This window comes from Dermacentor variabilis, chromosome 2 (assembly GCF_050947875.1).
Source record: "Dermacentor variabilis isolate Ectoservices chromosome 2, ASM5094787v1, whole genome shotgun sequence".
NCBI classification, from domain to species: Eukaryota; Metazoa; Arthropoda; class Arachnida; order Ixodida; family Ixodidae; genus Dermacentor; species Dermacentor variabilis.
Genome location: NC_134569.1, coordinates 154024655 through 154047002, shown reverse-complemented (window position 1 = coordinate 154047002; position 22348 = coordinate 154024655). Strand labels below are relative to the sequence as shown.

Below are 22348 nucleotides of genomic sequence, written 5' to 3'. Positions count from 1 at the left end.
GTTCATTTTCTACTTGTTTTAATTTATCGAAATAATGGATATCTAAATGTATTCACTTAACACATACGTAAAATCTGCCCGACACTTGGCCAAATAATTCCCGTGAGTGGGTACGTGCCAAAGACCTGAAAGTCACCCTCACCATCACCACCAACGCCGTCCACCGCAACAACAGTTACATGGAATTGAGGCATTACAGTGCCTTCCGGCATCGGTGGTGTGCAAACGGTCGAAGCGGTCCGGTATTTTAATACGAGGCCACACCACCGAAACTCTTAGCGCATGTGAACGAAGGCCGCCACATTCGTTGCCATCGCGTCCGTTTCGCGAGCCTTCTGCGAACGTCAGGAGTGCTTCGGGCCGCGTCATCAGGACTGCTTGCATTGCGAACCCCTGCCACCGACGTCGCTGCCGTCGCGCTGACCCCCGTCTCCCGGGTCGCGGTTCTCGCCCCCCGAGTCGGCGGCCGATGGACTGTCCTCGGTCTCTTCCAATGGAGGCGATAGGAGGCACGTGCTCGGTGTGTGGCTGGCACTCGGGACAGCGGGACAGCCGCCGCCCGGGGACACGGGTGACTTGGTCCTGGACGAAAAAGGCACTCGATCGGTACCGTACCAATACCGTACCGGCGTTGGTGTTTCCACGCGCACTTGAAATATCGCAGGTATATAAGCTGTCTAATTTGCTAGGCCCTTTTCCTCAGGAGCAACGGCAAAAGTCCGGGAAGTAGTGACCAATGAATTGTAAATCATTGTATGCTGACAGCGCATACAGTGCTGCTCTGGACATCCGTGCCAGGATCAAGCCGGAAGTCGTAATAAAACCGTTATTGATTAACTTTCGCAAGATTGACGCTCCCCGTCTGCCTGGGTTCTTGCGACCCTCGGTCGCACCACAGCTCGCCGATCGCGACCCTGGAGCCTTGTCAGACAGGAAAGAGTTCACACTGCGCCAAGTGTACTCGCCACCCGAAGCTAGAGCTTACCAACCGTTATCATCTTTCATAATCCGTCACGCTATTTGCAGCTGCTTTCCACCTGCAGGCACGTGGACTGGAGAAAGGTTGTCAGCAGACGGCGCGGAAGGTACTGGAGCCGCGTGCCGCCGTGGTATCCAGGCGCCGGCACTTTTTTTCACAAAGCAACGCCATAATCTAGTTCACGCGAGTAGCGGCGACTTGAGATGATGATGATCGGGATGATTAGTATAGTAGTAGTAGTAGTAGCAGTAGTAGTAGTAGTAGCAGTAGTAGTAGTAGTAGTAGGAGTAGTAGTGGCCTCCCCGTGGAAACGGGGCGGCAACAAACAAGACACTTCACAACACGATGCGCGGAGTCGTGTCCGGACTTATGCAGCAGCAGGCGCATGGCTCGTCCTCTTGCGAGCATGTGCTCGAGCAATGATTTTCCTCAGAAAGCCACCTCAGACCTCAAATGGCAAGTCACTGCCCATTGTGTTATCGTACATACTTTCTGTATTTCTTTCTTACTGTATTTGTAAATCTTCGTGATTTTCTTTCTTTCCATCCTTTGCATGCAATTAACCCTCTCTGTCTCTATTTTTTTTTTTTCTGACGCCGGGTTGTGTATTTACATTTTCAAATGCCATTTAACTAACTTTCTTGACAGCTTCCTGCATTCTGTGCTCACGCTTCTAATGTGCAGATATTTGTGCGCTTTAACCACCCATTTCTCTTCACCCATGTTCCTGAGTCTTCAAAACTAATTTTGCCCTTCGCTTATCTGACTTTAAAAGAGGCCCATGTCCCCCTGTAGTGCATCGCTTTTGGTATTAACGGGGTCCCAATTCCAATCGGTCGACCGACCTTTCGTTAACTTCCAATCCTTACAAGATCTCCGGTTTGAAGCACAGAACGGGATTTGTGAATGTTAGCGCTGGCACCATCCCGTTCCAAATTTCCATATTTTTCCCCGCCATATTTATTGCGGCCCAATAGTGTTCTATGTTTCATTACAGCTGCATTCCACTTCGCCTTAATCCTCAGATTATGTTGGCCGATGTTTGAGTAGACTTTTCCTTCGTTAATGCAAACACCCGGGAATTTATATATTGATTCGCTATTTGCGTGGCGCTGTTGAATTGACACCACGTCATTACTCGGCTCTTCTTTAAAGGCCATAATTCCCGATTTCTCAGTGCTAAACTTAACACCTAAATTTGTCGCTTCACTGCCACACATATTCGAAATTAAGCCTCTGTAAATACCTTGCGCGTTGTCCCTTAGTAGCATAATGTAGTCCGCATACATCAGCCCGAGGGCCTTCTGTTGCACCTTTTGCCCATTACGAATGTGAGATAGATAAAGTCTTAACTGCTTTCCCGTGGCCTTTCTATGCCCTTAACATAAAGCGTGCACAGAAATGGAGACATTGGACGTGCTTGCTTCAGTACATGGTGAATTTTCGCTAGTTCTGTGTACTCCCGGCCTTGCCGTACTATCTGTACTATGTTGACACTGTATAGGTCCCTGAGCAGCTCCAGAAAATCGTCATCTATGCCCTCGTGTTTTAGCATATCCCACAGCAATTCACTGTCTGCGTTCTCGTAAGTTCTCTTAATACCTAGAAATGCTATTCATACAGGTCTATTCTGAGCTATTGAAATCGCTGTATACATTGATCCTCTAAGCGGCTGCCTGGCGTGAATTCATACTGTAGTTTCCAGGATACATTATTTTTCTCCACCAGTATCGACAACTCTTATTCTATGGCTTTAATGGTCATTCTATAAACCACCAACCTTACTCATCATCTGTATACGAGCTCCTGTTATCCTTATCATCTTTGCCTTTATAGATGAAGTTCACCCTGCTTTCACTCCATCCAATCAGAATTTCCTTCGATTTAATCAGATGCTCGATGACCACAGTCAGCTGTGTCTTGCTCTTTGAACCCAGCTCTTTGATCATCTCCATTGAGATTTCGCCCGGTCCTGCTGTTGGGTTATTAGGGACATTTACAGCTTTATTCTATTTCAATTAAAGTTCTTACGTTATATATTGTGCTCTTTGAAGTGGAGTTGTTTGAACTTTCTTTCTTGCCAAAGTTTTTGCCAATAACGTCGATGATGCACCGCACCATGTCGTCTTTTTCGAAGATATTATTGTCTTCGCCCCACATAAAGGTTCCTGAAATTTTATTTCGCGCTTCTAGTTCTGTTACATGGTTTCAGAATCATTTTGTGTGCCTTTATCTTTTTGTCTTGTTTATTTCTTAATGCAATGTTATCAGTGTTAAATTGTACATCTAATTCTTTGTTGAACTAATTCAATTTCCACCCTTTTCTTTTCCCGGTACTTAATTGTTCCACTTAAGCAGTACCTCGTCGTGTAGACCCATCTTTCTGGCTTCGCTATGACCCCAAGGTGCCTGTTCACGCTCCTCTATAGATTGCTTTATCCGCTTCTTCCGCCATTTACGTGGCTACTTCTTTCCACTCCCAATAATTTGAGCCGTGTTTGTCTTAATTACTTACTGCTCATATACCAGCTTCTTGTAATCCCAAATCGCTGTTTAGGGAGGGTCTAACCATGAAGCATGAAACCCTGATGTGCGCCACTCTTCCCTGATTCGTGGCTGATACCTGCCCTGCTTCCAGGATGTCGGCTTCCGGTAGTTTTGCTTGCGCGATTTCCGCTTCCTAAATTTCTGTTTTCACAGATTTTTTTCACGCCGGTACTTTTGTAATGGAATTACAAAAGGAAACTCTGGCCGCTGCCGTCAGTTACATACCATGGGAGTAATGATCAGTACACGGATCTGTCTGACCTTCCTCTTTCTGTCCTTGTTTACTGCGCTTCAACTGCCTTTATTGGCTGCAATTTCGTATCAATCCTATTTTTCTAAGCGCAGAAGTCAATAAGATGCGTAATCGTTGAGAATAGTTGCATTCATAACGCAATATCCTTGTTGCAGATTATCAATTCGCAATGTCACAAAGCCGTTGGAAGCCAGAAGGACGAAGTTTAGGCAAGTCCATGTGCTAAACACCATTTCCACGCTGACTGAACAACCACGCTTGCAGCTCTCGTCAACATTGGCGCCATTCCCTGTACATTGATTGTTGTAAGAAACGTCATGTGCTCTCGGCCTACGCGAAAGCAGATGACGTCACTTCCACACGGAACCGGAAGGCGAGACGGCGTAAGTTTGGCTTGACACCGGAAGTTGAAAGGATGACCGAAACGGGAGCGGAAAGGAAGAGACAGAGCTTCCTACTAGGATTCCTCGAAAGGACTCTGGCCGCTGCGATCGTTCCGCTTCCATTAATATGACGGCTAGTACATGGACATGTGCGACCTGCGGGCTTGTGATGCGAGACGTTCTTGTAGCTTTACTTGCAACGTGGTATCTATCTTTATTGGTCGAAATTTCAAAGAAATTGTGCTTCTTTAAATGCACAAGGTTGTGTTCCAATACTCGACGTAGACGGCAAAGTAGACGGCCAGGCGCACAGCGGCTATCTTAAGTCTCTTTCCACTTCTTACGACGCCGCCAAAGACAACGCCAAAGTCAAAAAACGATGCGGGATACTTTGCTGTCCAAACAAGATAGCAGCTGAGCGCAAGGCTTGGAAACTCGGCGGTAAGGTCGTCTGCGCACAAGGAAACGTAGTCACACTGTACCTTACCATAAGCTAAATTGTGTTTCTCATAGGTGTGCATGCGCAAATAGCTAACATACAAAGATATTGTATGCTTTTCTTAGCTCTTTCATTTCAACGCGGGTTGGCGTCACGTCGCAGACTTCCAGACTGTTCCAGGCGCGTTCTATTACTCGGGCTCAAAGCTGTCTTATCAGATGTCTGCGTAGGTTCTCTTTAGAGGAAACTCTAGAGTTCCGATCGTTCAGAGTGCAGGAAATCTTTCTTCTGGGCGTTCGCTCAACGATTGTGCGAATACATGAGTTTCGCGAGAGACATGTGGAGACTTTTGCCTCACGAAATCTGCCTTCCCCGATTCCCTACAGTACTACGGAGGAGGGTGCGCTTTGTCCCGTTTGTCCCTTAAGCGAGCTGCACTACGCGACAGGGGGTCGGGCGTACTTTGTGTCCATGTCAAGGATGCTGTGCGCGGAAGTGCTTTCGTCGGTGGTGTCCGTGGAAGGCGTGATGGCGCCCATGCGACGCAGTTCAGGTAGGATGAGCACCGACGATGGCCTGCGAATGGATGAGTGCCAAATGAGTTCTTATTGGACAAGATATCGCTATTTTATTCGCATTAGATTTCAGAATTCCACATCTTGAAACATCGAATATTGATTTGTAAACTGGTGCAGACGATAATTACTACACGGAGAGCGGTAACTGTAACGCTGGTACAACCGTTCTTTGTTAACACATATTATCAGGAAAGCCAATTAGCCCATCTAAATAAGATAGAATTGGATAAGATATCGGTATTTTATTCGCACTTCGCTTCAAAAATTTGACATCGCAAAACATCGAATATTAATTTATAAGTGTGTACAGACGATAAGATTGAGCATTAATGACTACAAGGAGAGTGGTAACTCTGTAGCGTTGGTACAACCGTTACAACGTATATTAACAGAAAAGCTAGTTAGCCCCTCAGCCATTCCTGCAAGCACTGTTAATTTTTGGAAACTGTACTCCATGAACTCTTATTACTGTGAGGAGGCACGTATTTCTGAGCTCACTTGTGTAGCGGCGTTTATTTATTTATTTATTTATTTATTTATTTATTTATTTATTTATTTAATATGTCAGCTGAGAGTAACGGCTTATCCTGCGTCTTCATTGACAAGGAAACAGCCGAAGGCGCTGCGTCTCAGCAAATGTCGAAAAAGGATTTGGCGCGTTGCTCGTACCTGCTGTCACCTACGCCAAGCCTGAGCTCAAGGCTCGGTGGGGCACCACGTCGACGTCCACGCCAACCAGGCACCATTCGTGGGTCACATCAGCGAGCTTGTCACGTCGAACATAGCGGACGCACAACCAGTGACTATGTTCTGTTATGTTCTGTTGGCTGAGAACTCTCGATCGCGCCTTCAAAATATTCGTTAACAGCATGTTGGGTCCATGCATTCAGTTTTTGGAGACCGTTGTAGGGGTTCCGCTCTTGTGACCTTTCGCAACATAACGTCGAATGTGCGTTAATGTTGATCATTCCTTGTAGTACTTCCTGTACGGTGAATTCCATGCTCTCTACTCGTATATTTGAAGCGAGCAGCGCGAAAATAACATTTCAAACAAAGGTAAGGAAAACTAACAGAAGCCGGGTACCTACCGGTAAAATAGGTATAAGCGTGTCCCAGCCCTGGTGCTCGGCAACTACAGGAGTTCCAGACGCTTTAAAGGTGATCGGCCTATTGCGAAATTACCCGCCGTGGTTGCTCAGTGGCTATGGTGTTGGGCTGCTGAGCACGAGGTCGCGGGATCGAATCCCGGCCACGGCGGCCGCATTTCGATGGGGGTGAAATGCGAAAACACCCGTGTGCTTAGATTTAGGTGCACGTTAAAGAACCCCAGGTGGTCAAAATTTCCGGAGTCCTCCACTACGGCGTGCCTCATAATCAGAAAGTGGTTTTGGCACGTAAAACCACAAATATTATTATTACTATTGCGAAATTGGCGACATGGGGCCGCCAGGCTCTCTGTTATTTTTTTTTTTTTTTACTCGACCGAATGTGTGCCAATTTTCCGAGCCTTCAGCCATCGGCAAAGTGCGAGGTGTTGGGAACCTCAGCGCTGTTGGGAGCTCGGCGCTGACGCCCGTTGTTGCACCTGGGTCGCAAGCCCCAAGGGTAGCGTTGGCCTGGCGGCCTGGGGTACAACTGGAAGCATCCGAAGGTCCCGGCAAAGCATGAGTCGACAGGTAACAACAAAACAACTTGTTTATTCTAACATCGGAAAGAGTTGGCGGTCAGGTTGACCGAAGTAGAGAGACGGGAGTGCACGTTACTCAACAGAAGAAATCGGAGCCTCCCTTGGCGTCCGGGGGCAGCTGCTTTTATACTCTCGCAGTTGAGGGCAAGAAGGAACCCCTCTATAGACGAGCACGTGACTGTGCCGCTCGGGCACGTTGGGATGAGAAGGTGGCGCAGCCGTCGTGCCGGCGCTCGGGCACAAAGGGAAGAGAAGGTGGCGCATACGTCGTGTCGGCGCCGGTCAGACCTCCTCGCTTCACAGTTGGGGGAGCTCCTCTCCCCGGCTGCCGCGCTTCGACAAGCGTGGGCACCAACATGCACATACACACACACACGCACATGAAGACACGTGGCATTGGAACATGCCTGGACGCGCTTGGCGGGGAGGCGTAGCGGCGGCGCCGAACGGGCCAAAATGTCTGCCGCTTTGAACGAAGCCCCGGCGTCCGTTGCATCCGCGCCGGCTATACCGCGCGTCGTAGGCGAAACGTAACAGACCGCCCCGCCGGGGGAAGGAGATCCCGATGGTCAGGGGACTGCATCCGCTGTCCGGAGGGATGTCGCTCGATGATGCTCATAACCGAAGTCGGGCGTCCCTCGACGTTTCTTGAGCGCAGCGCACAGAGAAGGCCTCGTTCTCTCGTTCAGGTTCACACAGGACACTGCAAAGTGACTTCGGGAGAGTTCACATTTTTGTTCTCGTTCTCGGCAAGCGCTAGAACTACGCCGAAACTCAACCGCTCAGTCAGCAAGCACGGCACAACCCTCACTAAGCCCTGCCAGGCTCTTTCCCCTTTTATACCACTGCCTAGTTCCTTACAGTAGTCTAGGAGCACTCAGAACGCGTCCACAAATTGGAAAATTGCACTAGAAAGCATGTCATCACTTTGAAACACTAAACAAAAGCAATATGTTAAAAATCCTGCCTCAGGAAGAAAAACATCAGTAACAAACAATTTTGAGGCTGATTCCTACGTTAGGGGCTTCGACTTAAGCCATCGGCGTTACCGTTGAGACTCCCCTTTTTGTAACGCACCTCAAAGGAATATTGTTGCAAAGCGAAGCTCCAGCGCAGGAGACGGCCATTTTTGGGAGAGATGGTCAGCAGCCATTGGAGAGGGCAGTGATCCGTCTCAATGATAAACCTCGAGCCGGCTAGATAGCATGACAATTTCTGAACGGCCCACACGAGACACGCACACTCTTTCTCGGTGGCGCTATACGCCTGCTCACGACTGGTCAGCTTACGACTAGCATACAGGACGGGGTGTTCTACTTCTCCATTTTCCCGTTGGCACAGTACAACGTCCATGCCTCGCTCACTAGCATCCCACTGAACAACGAACCCTTTTGTATAGTCTGGTGATCGTAGCACAGGCTGGCTTGTTAGGGCACTCTTTAGGGCGCTAAAAGCTCTTTCCTTTGTCTCGTCCCATACGACTGTTTGCGGCTCTGTCTTTCTTAGAGCATCCGTCAGGGGAGCCGCGATATCAGAGTACCTGGGGATGTACCTCTGATAGTAGCCGGCGACACCTAAGAACGACCGAATATCGGTCTTCGTGCGCGGTTGCGGGAAGTCTCGCACAGCGGCCACCTTTATTTCAGAGGGGCGGCGACGACCCTGACCAATCACGTGACCGAGGTAGACAACCTCGGCCTGTGCTAACTGGCACTTAGGAGCCTTGACTGTCAAGCCCGCTTCGCGCAGGCGGGTTAGCACTGCCCGCAAGTGTGCCATATGCTCAGACCAGGATGCGGAGAATATCGCTACGTCGTCTAAATACGGTAAAGCGAATTCTTGCTGTCCCCGCAACACTTTATCCATGAGGCTTGAAAAGCAGTATGGCGCGTTCTTCAAACCAAAACTCAACACTTTAAGACGGAATGTTCCCATTGGTGAAATGAACGCCGCATACCTACTAGCCTCTTCTGTAAGTGGAACCTGCCAATAACCCCTGACAAGATCTAGGGTGGAAATAAACTGAGCGCTACTAACTTTCTCAAGGCGCTCCTCGATGTTAGGGATCGGATAAATTTGATCCTTAGTGATGGAATTAAGCCTGCGGTAGTCGACGCAAGGACGAGGTTCCTTGCCCGGTACCTCAACTAAAATCAAAGGGGAGGTATAATCACTCTCACCTGCCTCAATAACACCGAGCTGTAGCATTTTCTTTACCTCAGCCTCCATAATATCGCTCTGGCGGGGTGACACCCGATACGCCTTGGATCGTACTGGCTCTGGGGAGGTAAGTTCTATATCATGAGTAAGGACAGAAGTCCTACCAGGCCTCTCAGAGAACAGACCTTGAAACTCTTGTAAGAGCTGGTGTAGTTCGGTTTTCTGCTCAGGCGACAGCGGTGCTTTACTGATTAAGTCACTAATGACTTGATCGGTGTCTTCCCTGTTCGTCACTGAGCCTAGTCCCGGAAGCTCGACCGGAAGCTCTTCAGGAACGTTTACCATCATGCACACCACTGCTTCCCTTTGTCTATAAGGTTTGAGCAGATTACAGTGGTAAACTTGCTGTGCTTTCCGCTTTCCTGGCAGACTCACCACGTAGTTAACGTCCGACAGTTTCTGAACAATTCGTGCTGGGCCCTCCCACTGCACGTCTAGTTTGTTGTTTAGCGATGTGCGCAATATCATGACCTCATCGCCCACCTCAAAACGACGGGCCCTGGCTGTCCGATCATAATAAACCTAGGCCCTCTGCTGGGCCTTTGCCATTGCTTCCTCTGACAACTCCTGTGCCCTTCTTAAGCGTTCGAGGAGCTTAAGCACGTACTCCACCACGACTGGGTTGTCGCCCCTGCCTTCCCACGATTCTCGAAGCATGCGAAGCGGAGATCGCAGCGAGCGACCGTACACCAGCTCAGCTGGCGAAAACCCCGTAGCCGCATGCGGCGCGGTCCTTAATGCAAACATCACCCCAGGCAGACACAGCTCCCAGTCAGTTAGATGTTCAAAACACAATGCTCTCAACACGCGCTTCATGACGGAGTGGAGCTTCTCAACGGAATTCGACTGTGGGTGGTACACTGAGCTGTGTAACAGCTTTACCCCACACCTTTCGTGAAAAGTTGTCGTCAAAGCGCTAGTAAACACTGTGCCCTGATCTGATTGGATTTCCGCCGGAAAACCAACTCGCGCAAATATGGACAGTAGTGCATTGACTATCTCAACTGAGCTGAGTTCTTTAAGCGGCACTGCTTCAGGGAACTTTGTCGCTGGGCAGATCACAGTCAAAATGTGTCTGTACCCCGTGGCTGTTACCGGCAGAGGTCCCACTGTATCAATAACGAGCCGTCTAAAAGGCTCCGTAATGATAGGTACCAATCTCAACGGCGCCCTCGATTTGTCCCCTGGTTTGCCCACCCGCTGACAGGTGTCACATGTCTTCACAAAGTGGTCTGCGTCCCGAAAACACCCTGGCCAATAGTACTCTTGCAAGAGACGGTCCTTAGCTTTCTTAACTCCTAGGTGTCCGGACCACGAACCCCCATGCGACAAGCGCAACAGATCCTGACGGTAGCACTGAGGCACGATCAGCTGATCGAACTCCACTCCCCTGCGGTCTAGATATTTCCGGTACAGGACCCCACCTCTTTCCACAAAGCGAGCATTTTTCCTGGCGGTACCTTCCTTGACATTGCAGCGCACGTTTTCTAGGCTGCCATCCTTCTTTTGCTCGGCTATCAAAGCCGACCGGCTGACTTTTAGCAACCTATTAAGTCCGTCTGACGTAGGCGCGATGAGCAAATCTGCAGATAGCTCTTCTAACTTTCCCGCATCGGGAATTTCCTCTCCAGTATTTGGTGCCTTTAACGCTACAGGCTCAATTTTATTCAGTTCGGGCGTGCTCTGAATATCAGCTTGCTGCGCCTCTGACCCTTTCTCATTGTTCGACAACGTCGGCCCCGCAACTACCGCCTTTGCAGCGAGCTCCCGAACCTTCGATCTGGTTAAGGCCTGAACGCTAGCCTCACCAAACAAAAGCCCCTTCTCGCGCAGGAGGTGATCGGACCTGTTCGAAAATAGGTACGGGTACTGGGGGGGCAGCATAGATGACACTGCCGCCTCCGTCTCAAGCGCTCCGAAAGGTCCTTCAATAAGCACTTTTGCTACGGGCAGACACACGCTATGAGCTTCCACAGCTTGCTTGATCCATGCGCACTCGCCTGTGAACATATCGGGTTCTACGTAGGAGGGGTGAACTACATCCATCGTAGCTGCGGAATCGCGAAGCACTCGGCACTCTTTCCCGTTCACGAGGAGGTCTCGCATGTAAGGCTCGAGAAGCTTCATGTTCTCGTCAGTGCTGCATAATGACAAAAACACAACTTTTGTTTTTGTTTCTGGACACTGCGCCGAAAAGTGACCCGGCTTCTGGCACGTATAACAAACGCGCGCTTGCCTCGTCTCGAACCGCTTTCTGCGTTCGGCTTCGGCTGCCGCCGTCTCCTTACGTTCTGTCGGACTGCTTTCACTCGCATCCGCACTACGTGTGTCCCCCTTTAATCTCATGGGCGTGAACTTCGGCCTCTCAAACTTCGAGCCAAATTCACCCTTTTGACCGTCCTTAGCTCCGCGAGCCCGACGCGTCACAAACTCCTCGGCTAGCTCAGCGGCTTTAGCCACCGTACAAACGTCTGGCCTATCCAAGACCCAGTACCGCACGTTCTCAGGTAACCGACTATAAAACTGTTCCAGCCCGAAGCACTGCAGAACTTTATCGTGGTCACCAAACGCTTTCTCTTCTTTGAGCCACTCCTGCATGTTTGACATAAGCCTGTAGGCAAACTCTGTATATGACTCACTTTTGCCTTTCTCATTTTCCCGAAACTTCCGACGGAACGCCTCCGCTGACAGCCTGTACTTCTTTAGCAGACTCGATTTCACTTTGTCGAAATCCTCTGCCTCCTCTCTATTCAAGCGAGCGACTACGTCGGCCGCCTCGCCGGGTAACAAAGTGAGCAAGCGCTGTGGCCACGTTTCCCGAGAGAACCCCTGCTTCTCGCACGTTCGCTCAAAGTTAACCAGGAACAAACCAATGTCCTCTCCAAGCTTAAACGGCCGCATCAGGTCAGTCATTTTGAACAATACTCGTTCTCCTGCACCGTGTGCCTGACTTCCATTACGAGCGCGTTCCACCTCTACCTCAAGACGCTTCATTTCCAAAGCGTGGTCGCGCTCTTGTTGCTCTCGCTCTTTCTGTTCTTTACGTTCACGCTCTTCTTTTTCTTTCTGTTCTTTAATTTCGCGCTCCTGTCTTTTGCCGTCTCCCTCTCCTCAATGGTCTCAAGGCATTCCGACAGCTCGTCATCCTCAGCTTCTAACTCAAGAATAGCCCTTAGCAGTTCAGGTTTTCTGAGTTTGTCTGAGACATCCAGACCCAACTCTCTTGCAAGCTCCAGCAATTTCGGTTTGCGCAACGACTTCAAATCCATGGCTGCTCTGAATGCTGCTTTCTCTACTGCCTATTATTGTCTTGCCGCAAACTAACCCGGCAACAACGACAACCACAATTACCAGCTATGTTTCTGACACTAACAAAAGCCTGGCAAAACTCAGAAGAAGAAAGTCCCGCACTCACCAAACCTCGCAGCCAAGAATTCAGCGCAGTCGTTCCGCTGCAGGCAACCAGTCATCACACAGGGCTCGTTGCACTGCTCCCGGATGGTCGTTGTGCTGCTCAGCATACAGTCAACTGCATATCTTCGCTGCTGGCCTCCGTTGTCGTGATCCCACCGCTGGCAGACAGTTGTTGGGAACCTCAGCGCTGTTGCGAGCTCGGCGCTGACGCCCGTTGTTGCACCTGGGTCGCAAGCCCCAAGGGTAGCGTTGGCCTGGCGGCCTGGGGTACAACTGGAAGCATCCGAAGGTCCCGGCAAAGCATGAGTCGACAGGTAACAACAAAACAACTTGTTTATTCTAACATCGCAAAGAGTTGGCGGTCAGGTTGACCGAAGTAGAGAGACGGGAGTGCACGTTACTCAACAGAAGAAATCGGAGCCTCCCTTGGCGTCCGGGGGCAGCTGCTTTTATACTCTCGCAGTTGAGGGCAAGAAGGAACCCCTCTATAGACGAGCACGTGACTGTGCCGCTCGGGCACGTTGGGATGAGAAGGTGGCGCAGCCGTCGTGCCGGCGCTCGGGCACAAAGGGAAGAGAAGGTGGCGCATACGTCGTGTCGGCGCCGGTCAGACCTCCTCGCTTCACAGTTGGGGGAGCTCCTCTCCCCGGCTGCCGCGCTTCGACAAGCGTGGGCACCAACATGCACATACACACACACACGCACATGAAGACACGTGGCATTGGAACATGCCTGGACGCGCTTGGCGGGGAGGCGTAGCGGCGGCGCCGAACGGGCCAAAATGTCTGCCGCTTTGAACGAAGCCCCGGCGTCCGTTGCATCCGCGCCGGCTATACCGCGCGTCGTAGGCGAAACGTAACAGAGGTCATTTCCCTTTTCGCAAAAGTGCTCGTTTCTGAACAACGTACAGCAGAAAGGCCGTCATCCCGCAAAGCTCCCTTCTTGTGTTGAAGAAAGCTTGTTTCGATTTTTCTATCAAAAGAATCGGAGCAAGCTTTCACCAGACAAGCTTGTTTCAATTCTTTTGACAAAAAAATAATCCGAGGACACCTAAGCCCTTCTTATGTGTTGTGAATGCGAAAGCATTAATTTCCAATTGAACGCCGCTGAGCGATCCTTGGCCTTAAGAACTGCTTGCGGGCTAGCAAGCGGGTTGAGACGCTTGACGCGTTAAAGATTTGGCCGTGCCAAGGGGCAGTTAGAACGCAGGCGAGAGCTCGCGAGCTCAAGGAACGCGCGGCTATCGCAGGCGTCCGAGAGCTGGAGCGAATGTGACGTGGCGTCGCGGCGATTCCCCTTCCCGTCACGCCACACCCGCGCAGCAAGCGCTCCCTTTCACCCGCTCTGCTTCATCGAGGCGCGAGCCAGCGAGCGCGGGCCAGCGTGACGTGACGTAACGTCGCAGCCAATGGGAAGTTAGGTGCCGTTTCGATGCTGCATACGACGCCGGCTTTATCGCTGAATGGGCCATTTGACGCATTCACATCAGAACACTTTGCGCCCGAATGTTCACTCTGCCGAGTGAGGCGACAGGCCGCGTCGGCGTGACACCCGTCTCCTTCTCGTGTCGTCCTGTTTGCGCTAAAGCTTGCTACATGAATACACATGAATAGCCCATCAATGCATTCTGCCCGTATATATATATACTACATAAAACAACGCCATATACCTGCGCAGCAACTGACGGCGACGCCGCTCCGCGTGCTCCTGCGAGTTCATCTCGAACAGCAGCGTCTGGAAGATGCCCCGCACCGACGGGAAGCGTCCCATCACCTCGTGGAAGTCAGTCGCCAGCAGCGTGAGAACGTTGCAGTGATTCGCGGCGATGACGTTGTCCTGGCGAACCTTGGCGCCCAACAGGCTCGATTCTGCGCGATACAGTAGCGAATATTGCACGGAAAATCGGATATGCGATTGAGTCGCGCGTAGGCTGCAGGACGCATTCCTGCCAGCATAGAGCACCAGTTTGATACCTACCAGCAGCGCTGGGGAAGCTTCGAAATAAGAACTTTTGCACCTTTCAGCTTAGAGTGATGCTTTGTCCCATGGCCAACACCTTGCCCTTAAGGGCGTAAACTAGGTTTACCGTATACATGAACGCGAGCTCAACCTGCAGCTGCGATGAGAGAAGGAGTTGAAAATGTGTACCAAATGCTGGCCGCCTAGTGCACACCAAAATAACTACCACGAGAGCTTTACAGCGACGGCTAGCAAAGTTTCTTTCATGTAGTTTTCATGTCGTCTGTTCTTTGTGTACTCATGTTTACTCGCCAAAGAACGCCGCCAGGAAGATAACATATGTTCGTTTCAATGATTCGATCTTACCCCTTAAAGTTCTAGAGGGTCGTAGGGGCCCATTTTCTTACTCTGTAGGCAAGTTAGTGCGGTCCTAGAAATCTCACTTAGCGCATTTTACGGCGCGGTTGTTTCTGATCTGCGACACTTTCCACGGAACATAACTACTTGATATGTTATAACTACAACTCGTCGGTGCAAGCTTACGTCGAAACGCGTATTATTTGTGCCTCTTCGCACTTCCGGTATGCGAAGTACTATGTGTTCTCGTCGCTATAGCGCAAGAGGTGCCGCCGGTTGGAGATCGAAACTTGTCCCTCCATTCGCTCGATGGTAAATGTGTTCTAAATTGGAAACACCTTCTACGTAATAAATTACGTCACATTCTTTGCGACACGAAAGCACGAGACTTCATGCCACATCAAATTACAGATACCTTTCATACGTGACACGACTTCTTCGTCGCGAGTGCGGGCGGAGAAGGACGACTTCGTATCGTTGCCCGTTATGTATACGAAATGGAGTACTCCTGCACGGCCGAGCCTGACCGCGACTGAATACGAATGAGCCTAGTGAGTAATCGTAAGCAACGCGGCAAGTCTCTTAATGATTCCCACAAAATACAGGTTTGTCAGGAAAGAGCGGCTAAAAGGACACACACAGGCATCATCTCGAGAGAAATACCCGTCGTTTATCCTCAAAAAAGACGCATAAAGACGTACACGGCATCTATATATATATATATATATATATATATATATATATATATATATATATATATATATATATATATATATATATATATATATATATATATATATATATATATATATATATATATATATATATATGCGTCTCACAGCCGCAGTCATGAGAAAAAAATATATTGCTAGTTCATTTCTTCTTCTTATGCGAACACAGCCGGCTATGTGGGAGCGTCTCAATGAATGAAACCGCGACATAGAGGTTCAAGGGAAACGAGAGAAATAATGTACCGAGTGTGATATGCCCCCTTCCTCCCGCTCCCTCCCCCCCCCCCCTCTAGAATAAGAGAACGCGTTATCATGTCTGCTGTGCCGCTTTTAGTAATCACTTAAGAATTTCCTCGAAAATGTGCACTGAATACATGGACGCGCCGCCGCCGCTTACTAGCCAAGAAGCGGGTTTCAATTGACTGGCCAGCTATACACTATAAGGAAAATTACATCGTCGGGGGTAGATTGGATGTCGAAACACCCTCCTTGCACCCTTACTTTCTCACAAAATTTCGAAAATGAGTGCGTTCCTTAGCAGAATCTCCTTACAACACCCTTTCATTAATTTCAGGGTGCCGAAAGGGTGTTTTGCGCGAAACACACAGCTTGCAGAATTCAAGAGTGATGGAGCCCTTCAACATTTCAAGCAAGTAAAAAGCCATAATTAAGCGTATATTTTCCAGAGGTTTGTGCACTCGTTGTTCGAGCACGTCATGCGGTCACAGTCGGCTGTGGATGTCACCCTGATGCTTCGTGTTCATAGCGTTTCCGATAGTGAAGTGGAAAGATTGTCTTTTATTTCCTACCTTAACTTTTGTGTGTTTTTTTACCACTGGCTTCGCTTACGTTGTTTGAGCTCGGCGTTGTTTTACAGATCAGCTGTCAGTTGTCAGTAAATCATAGCGCATCAGCCAATCATAGTCCTTAAGGTGCTTGTTCTTTCTAGTCTAGCATCACGGCCGGTGTAATATTATACGCAGTAAGTCTAGCGCCATTTCATGAAAATACGCAAGTGCATGAGGAGCAATCTACTACCGATAAGAAAACAGCATTTATTACGGAGGTTGCGCGCCCCTGTCGTACAATGGGCAGACACAACTACATTATTCTCCTTTCTCCTGCCTTTCACACCTTACTGGTAGCTTCGCTTAAATTGATTCATCTTGGTGCGGATGTTTAAATAAACTGAAGCGCTGAAGAGCGAGGTATCATAGGAGCTAGAGGCGTTAATGTACTTCTAAAGTGCTGTATTATGCGCAGTATTCACGTCGGTGGAGTGGTCGAGAAATAGCATTTCGGACTCGCAATTTCCGAAATGCTATTTCTCGACCACTCCACCGACGTGAATACTGTGCATAATACAGCCCTTTAGAAGTACAGTAGCTTCTCTAGCTCCTATGATAGATGGACACCTCGCTCTTCAGCGCTTCAGCCAGGTGACGTGGAGTTTGCTTACGTCTATAGTGGACCAAATGAAGTTGTTTCACTCACTCACTCACTCACTCACTCGCTCGCAATTTGTAGGTCTACAGCTGGAATCCAGGCTGTGCTAATTTCTTATCTTTAATCATCACGCAAAACACTTTGGGATTACTTCCGCGGACGCCCGAAAGACTAGGATAGTGATAGAATGAAAGATATCGTTGGCAAAAATAAAACGTAATGTGCACTTTGACAAAACACACACTGGGTACACAAAGTGAAATTCCAAAAAAAAATCACCCTTTCAAATGGGTGTATTAATTCGCTTACACCCTTTTATATGGGTGTAAGGAAGTGAGTTATAGAGGTGAGAAAACGCCCTTAAGGGCTCAATCTTCCTTAGTGTGTGGGTATTACATGATATATCGTAAACACTAGCTGGACAGCCAATACTTGCTTCTTTGCTAGTAAGCGGCGACAGCCGCCTTGAGTCGCCTTTTTTTTTTTTTTCAAGGATACAACGAGCAGTGTACGCAGGGTCACCTGCACAAGACCACCTACACGCCTTCAAGCCCACGAATGCTTCGCATCGAAACAGCGGGCCAGGGCACACACACACACTCGGCTAATGTACGACGTGTGTACGGATAAGAACTCACGGCCGAAGTAGTCTCCCGTGTTGTAGGTGTCGAGCAGCTCTCCCTTCTCGCTGAGGGCGTTGGCGACACCGGACCGCACGAAGTACACCTTCTGACCCATGGTGCCGCGTCGGGCGATCACGTCGCGCGGCTGGTAGTACTCGGCGTTCAGCCGCTCCGCGATCGCGTTCATGAAGTCCGGGTCCACTTGCGCGAAGAACGGCACCCGCGTGAGCGTCGCCGAGTAGTTGTGCCGCAGCACTTCCTGCGTTTCGCGACGGAAGAGCCGCGGCGCTTTCATTTGCGCGCCGACCCATCGCCGCGGCTCATGCGCGTTTTTTTGAATGCGTAGCATATCCTTTGCTTCGTACCGGGCACTTTGCGGTAGGCGCGTTCCTGTCTCGCATCGTTTCGGGCCTCTTTATTGAAAAAAATTTTAAAAAAAAGATTGTGTGCCCCATTGGTGGGTGACGGAGCTTTGTCAACCAGCACTATAAAACCCACTGATCCACACATACGGCCACTTACTTTTGTTTCCTTTATTACCGCAGTAAACAATCCAAGCACAGCAGAAAGTACGTTCCGGGCAACCATGCCTCCGTGAACTGGATTTGCAAACCCCGATTAGAACGTGCGCATGCTTAAAAATGCTTCAAGCCTAAGGACACATTTTAGTTAAAGCACTGGTAAAATTGTAACAGTATACCAGTCTGAAAACCCAGATCACGAATGGATCCAGCCCACTCCCCTCGCACCAACGGCGACGAGCGCTTCCAGGTGACCGGCTCGTGCATCCCGCCGCACATTGCAGTGATTCCCGTTGATAGATCGAGAGCACGAGCGCGCGTGCCACAGGCGCGGGGAATGTAACGTGGAAGCATTGACACCTTCGTCCTTCGCACGCATCGCGTCGCCTAGCGACAGGTCGCTTGAAAAAGCGAATGCGTCGCCGTTTTTCCCAGTCTTCGCTCGTGGCAGCTATAGTGCTTCGAGACGCTATGTGACGTTGCACCACCTTCAGGATACCCGCCGTGGTTGCTCAGTGGCTATGGTGTTGGGCTGCTGAGCACGAGGTCGCGGGATCGAATCCCGGCCACGGCGGCCGCATTTCGATGGGGGCGAAATGCGAAAACACCCGTGTGCTTAGATTTAGGTGCACGTTAAAGAACCCCAGGTGGTCAAAATTTCCGCAGTCCTCCACTACGGCGTGCCTCATAATCAGAAAGTGGTTTTGGCACGTAAAACCCCAAATATTATTATTATTTTCACCTTCAGGATTAGCCCAGGGCGCTAGCTATGATATTTCGCTCTTCCAGAATTCGCCTCGTATGATGGTGGTATTATTATTAGTTTATATTATTATTATTATTATTATTGCCTCAGTGTATATAATGTATTCTAAAAGAGTGTCCATCTGTTTTTTCCTGCGTTTGTTAACGACATTGTTGCTGTGTTCCTGTGGGTACTAAAAACGGGACCAAGAATTTTTTTTTCAAGGTATATCAAGGAACGGCTTTTCTCCTTGACCACTTTAACAATATGTAACCGTCTAGAAGACACAAAAAGATACTGAAAGAAATCAATGAATGAAAGTGTCAGCAAACGGACGTAACCTAACCCTGTATGAGGGAGAGGGGGAGAAAGAGGGAAGGAGGAGGAGGGAAGGGCTGACTGACAAAGTATTACTACTAAGCGCACCTTCTTTTCTGCGCAATAAAAAAAATTCCGACATGAAACCGGAACATATAATGTACGAGCAGTAAAACAGCGCTAAACAATAGGACGAGGACAGGGACACAGGCGTTGACTCACAATTAAGTGTCTTTATCCTTTCAGTCAGCATATATATATATATATATATATATATATATATATATATATATATATATATATATATATATATATATATATACTCCGCCACTCTCTGAAAGCACAGAATCAGCAGAATTTAGCATGCGCAGGGGAGAAAAATGCAATTGATGCGATAGGAAGGCAATATCCTTCGGACGGAGAGAAATAGAGGGAAGGCTTGCAAAGGCTTCGCCGCTAACATGAATGTGGAAAGCTTCGGAAATAAGACGTGCGCGGTCATCGCGGTATTTCGACATGTAGGTCACATCTTTAAAAAACGGCTTGCAGCCGCATTCACTGCAATGCAGAGTGACTATCTCTAGCTCGTTCTTGAACTTTGTTTGGGTGTTCGCGCGAGCTCAAGCATGTGTAAGCCTTCCCTCTATTTCTCTCCTAGCGAAGGAGACTGCCTTCCCATCGCATTAATTGCATTTTTCTCCCCTGCGCATGCTGAATTCTGTTGATTCTGTGCTTTCAGAGAGTGGCGGAGTATATATATGCTCAGTGAAAGAATAAATTAAGACACTTGATTGTTAGTCAGCGCTGTTGTCTGTGTCTCTCTCCTCGTCCTGTTGTTTAGCGCTCTTTTACTGCTCGTAACCATGAACCAACCAGCCGGAATGCACACTCTACTGCAATATAATGTACGATAAAAATATATGTATAATATATATGTATAATGCATAACAGATAATCGCTATATATCTCTAAAGCACACCGACCTCCCAATGGAATAGCACCTTCAACGAATTCAGTGATTTACTTTATTTTCTTTGATTTACCCATTCGGTGTGCGCAACAAGTTGTGTGCCCATTCTTAGCAGTCCTCCAGTATGTGCACGTGCTACTGTGGCACAGCAGGTACGGCATCCTTAATTGTAGCTAGAAATGTGTTGCACGTCTCATTACGTACACTTGTCATCGATCGCCATTATTCCCTCGACAAGCGTCAGTCATTGTTTTCGTCCTAAATATACATATATATATATATATATATATATATATATATATATATATATATATATATATATATATATATATATATATATATATATATATATACCATCGCTTCGTAGGGGTCTCCAACGTGCATCCGCTTGCATTTCGGCTAGCTTGTGAAGGATGCAGTACTTAAACCTAAAAATTGCATGATGTTAGAAGGTTGTGACCTTTGTGGCATATAAACAAAACATTGTACGAGATTAGACGCTGTATAGAACGAAAGCAAGAACAGTTTCATGCGTTGTCGTTAGCTGTATTAGTATGAAATTACCCGTTTCACTAAAGCTTCGTTTCACAAATGTTCTAACGAGTGCGTGGAAACTCCATAATATTTTTTTTTTTTTTTACGTACAATGTTGCCCTGAACATTGACCTTTTTCGCAGCCAGCTTTCTTTCTAAGATAAAATTAGCCATCCTACAGCCTACTACAACCTGCTTCCTGTAGCGTCGTATTTTGTAAGCGTTCTTTCCGAGCGACTCCATTTATTTCTTGTCATAGGTCCCACCGAGTGTCCCATCCCTGCAATAGTTGAGGCACGATTTCGTACAAGCAAATGAAAAATGTCAGAAAGAATAGAACGTGAAAAGAATCGTTACGTAAGTAGCATGATTATTCATTATCTGAATCGTCTAGTCAGATCCGTCTGCTCCTAGCAGGGACGAAGCTGCGACGCTGTGCTACACGGCCAGCCTGTCAGATGCATCTGGTATCAACTGACAATCGTCAGTAACGAGCGACTGCGACGGACCGCCGGCATTCACGGGAATCGTTCAAGAGGAAAACGTCATCTGTGTGGTTCCGATGTGCTTTGTTCGCAGGGGATCACGTGAAGACAAGCAAGGCTACATGGCTACATCAGCACTTTTCCACAGTGCCATTTGGAGCCGGTACGCTCAGCGGCAATGCGGCTACGCTCTTGCTACTTGTGGAGGCTGGTAACATTTTTCATTGCCGATTCATTATTAGCTACAGCGCGACAGAAAGACAAAGCGCAAAGGTCATTCTCTAGGGCTAAAAGCCCAAGAGGACGTCTCTCGTGTATACTAGAAGAATTAATAAAGTTGAAGTTGAACGAAATGAACACACAGAGCGCGGCTCGCAGATGCATTTATTTGAAGAAACAAAGAAGAGGCAACAATGATACGCATGCTTAGATGTCACGTTTCAAAACGCCTCCCGGGCTCAAGCTACACGTGTTATGCAAAATTCGCTGCAATCTACTCCTTCCCATCTATCTCTCTACATGCGCACTAATACATTAAGAATACGAGGAAGTGAGGAAAAAATTCGCGGTCATAACCACGATCTCTTTATGATGCACGCCACAGTAAGGGGACTGACATTAAAAAACCCAACTGGGGTTCTTTGACGCGCACCCAACTCACGGTACGCGGGCGTTTGTGTGCCTTTTGCCCCCATCAAAACGCGGCTGCCGGGGCCGGGACTTGATCCCGCGACCTTGGGCTTACCAGCGCAACGCCAAAGCCATTGAGTAACCACGGCGGGTCAAGAAAGTGAGAAAGCAAGAGTGAGACGTTGGTTCGTGTATTTTGTGTTTCTGTCGCGACGCTGTAGTTAATAATGAACCTGCACCAACTCTCCCGACTTTCAATTAGTTTCCACTGATGATACATAAAGACCCGTTAGTGTTGCAGGCTTCCCCGATTTTGGCATGTGCGAGTGTTCGTCGCCACGAAAAGGGTAATCTCCGCGGGTGTGCAAAAATAATCGTTTATCTCTTATCACACTAGTGTGTTTGATCCTGCACTAACTACTTTTTCCGAGATATTGATCTAAATGCTGATCCTCGTGATGCAGACAGCCTGCTAAAAAGAAGCCAGGACTTCCAAGCTGTTATCACGAACGAATTAAATTCTATCGAT

General features: G+C 48.6%; 1 protein-coding gene across 1 annotated transcript in view; it reads right to left on the bottom strand.

Moving 5' to 3' along the window:
* Positions 1-219: 219 nt before the first annotated feature.
* Positions 220-22348, bottom strand: part of LOC142570508 (uncharacterized) — a 96981-nt gene continuing 74852 nt past the window's right edge. Inside the window, exons 10-13 of the mRNA XM_075678889.1 lie at positions 17632-17875; positions 14170-14368; positions 5064-5177; positions 220-582 (exon numbers count right to left, since the gene is read on the bottom strand). Coding sequence (XP_075535004.1) covers positions 369-582; positions 5064-5177; positions 14170-14368; positions 17632-17875 — 771 coding nt within the window. The 3' untranslated portion in view covers positions 220-368. The remainder of the gene's footprint in view (positions 583-5063; positions 5178-14169; positions 14369-17631; positions 17876-22348) is intronic.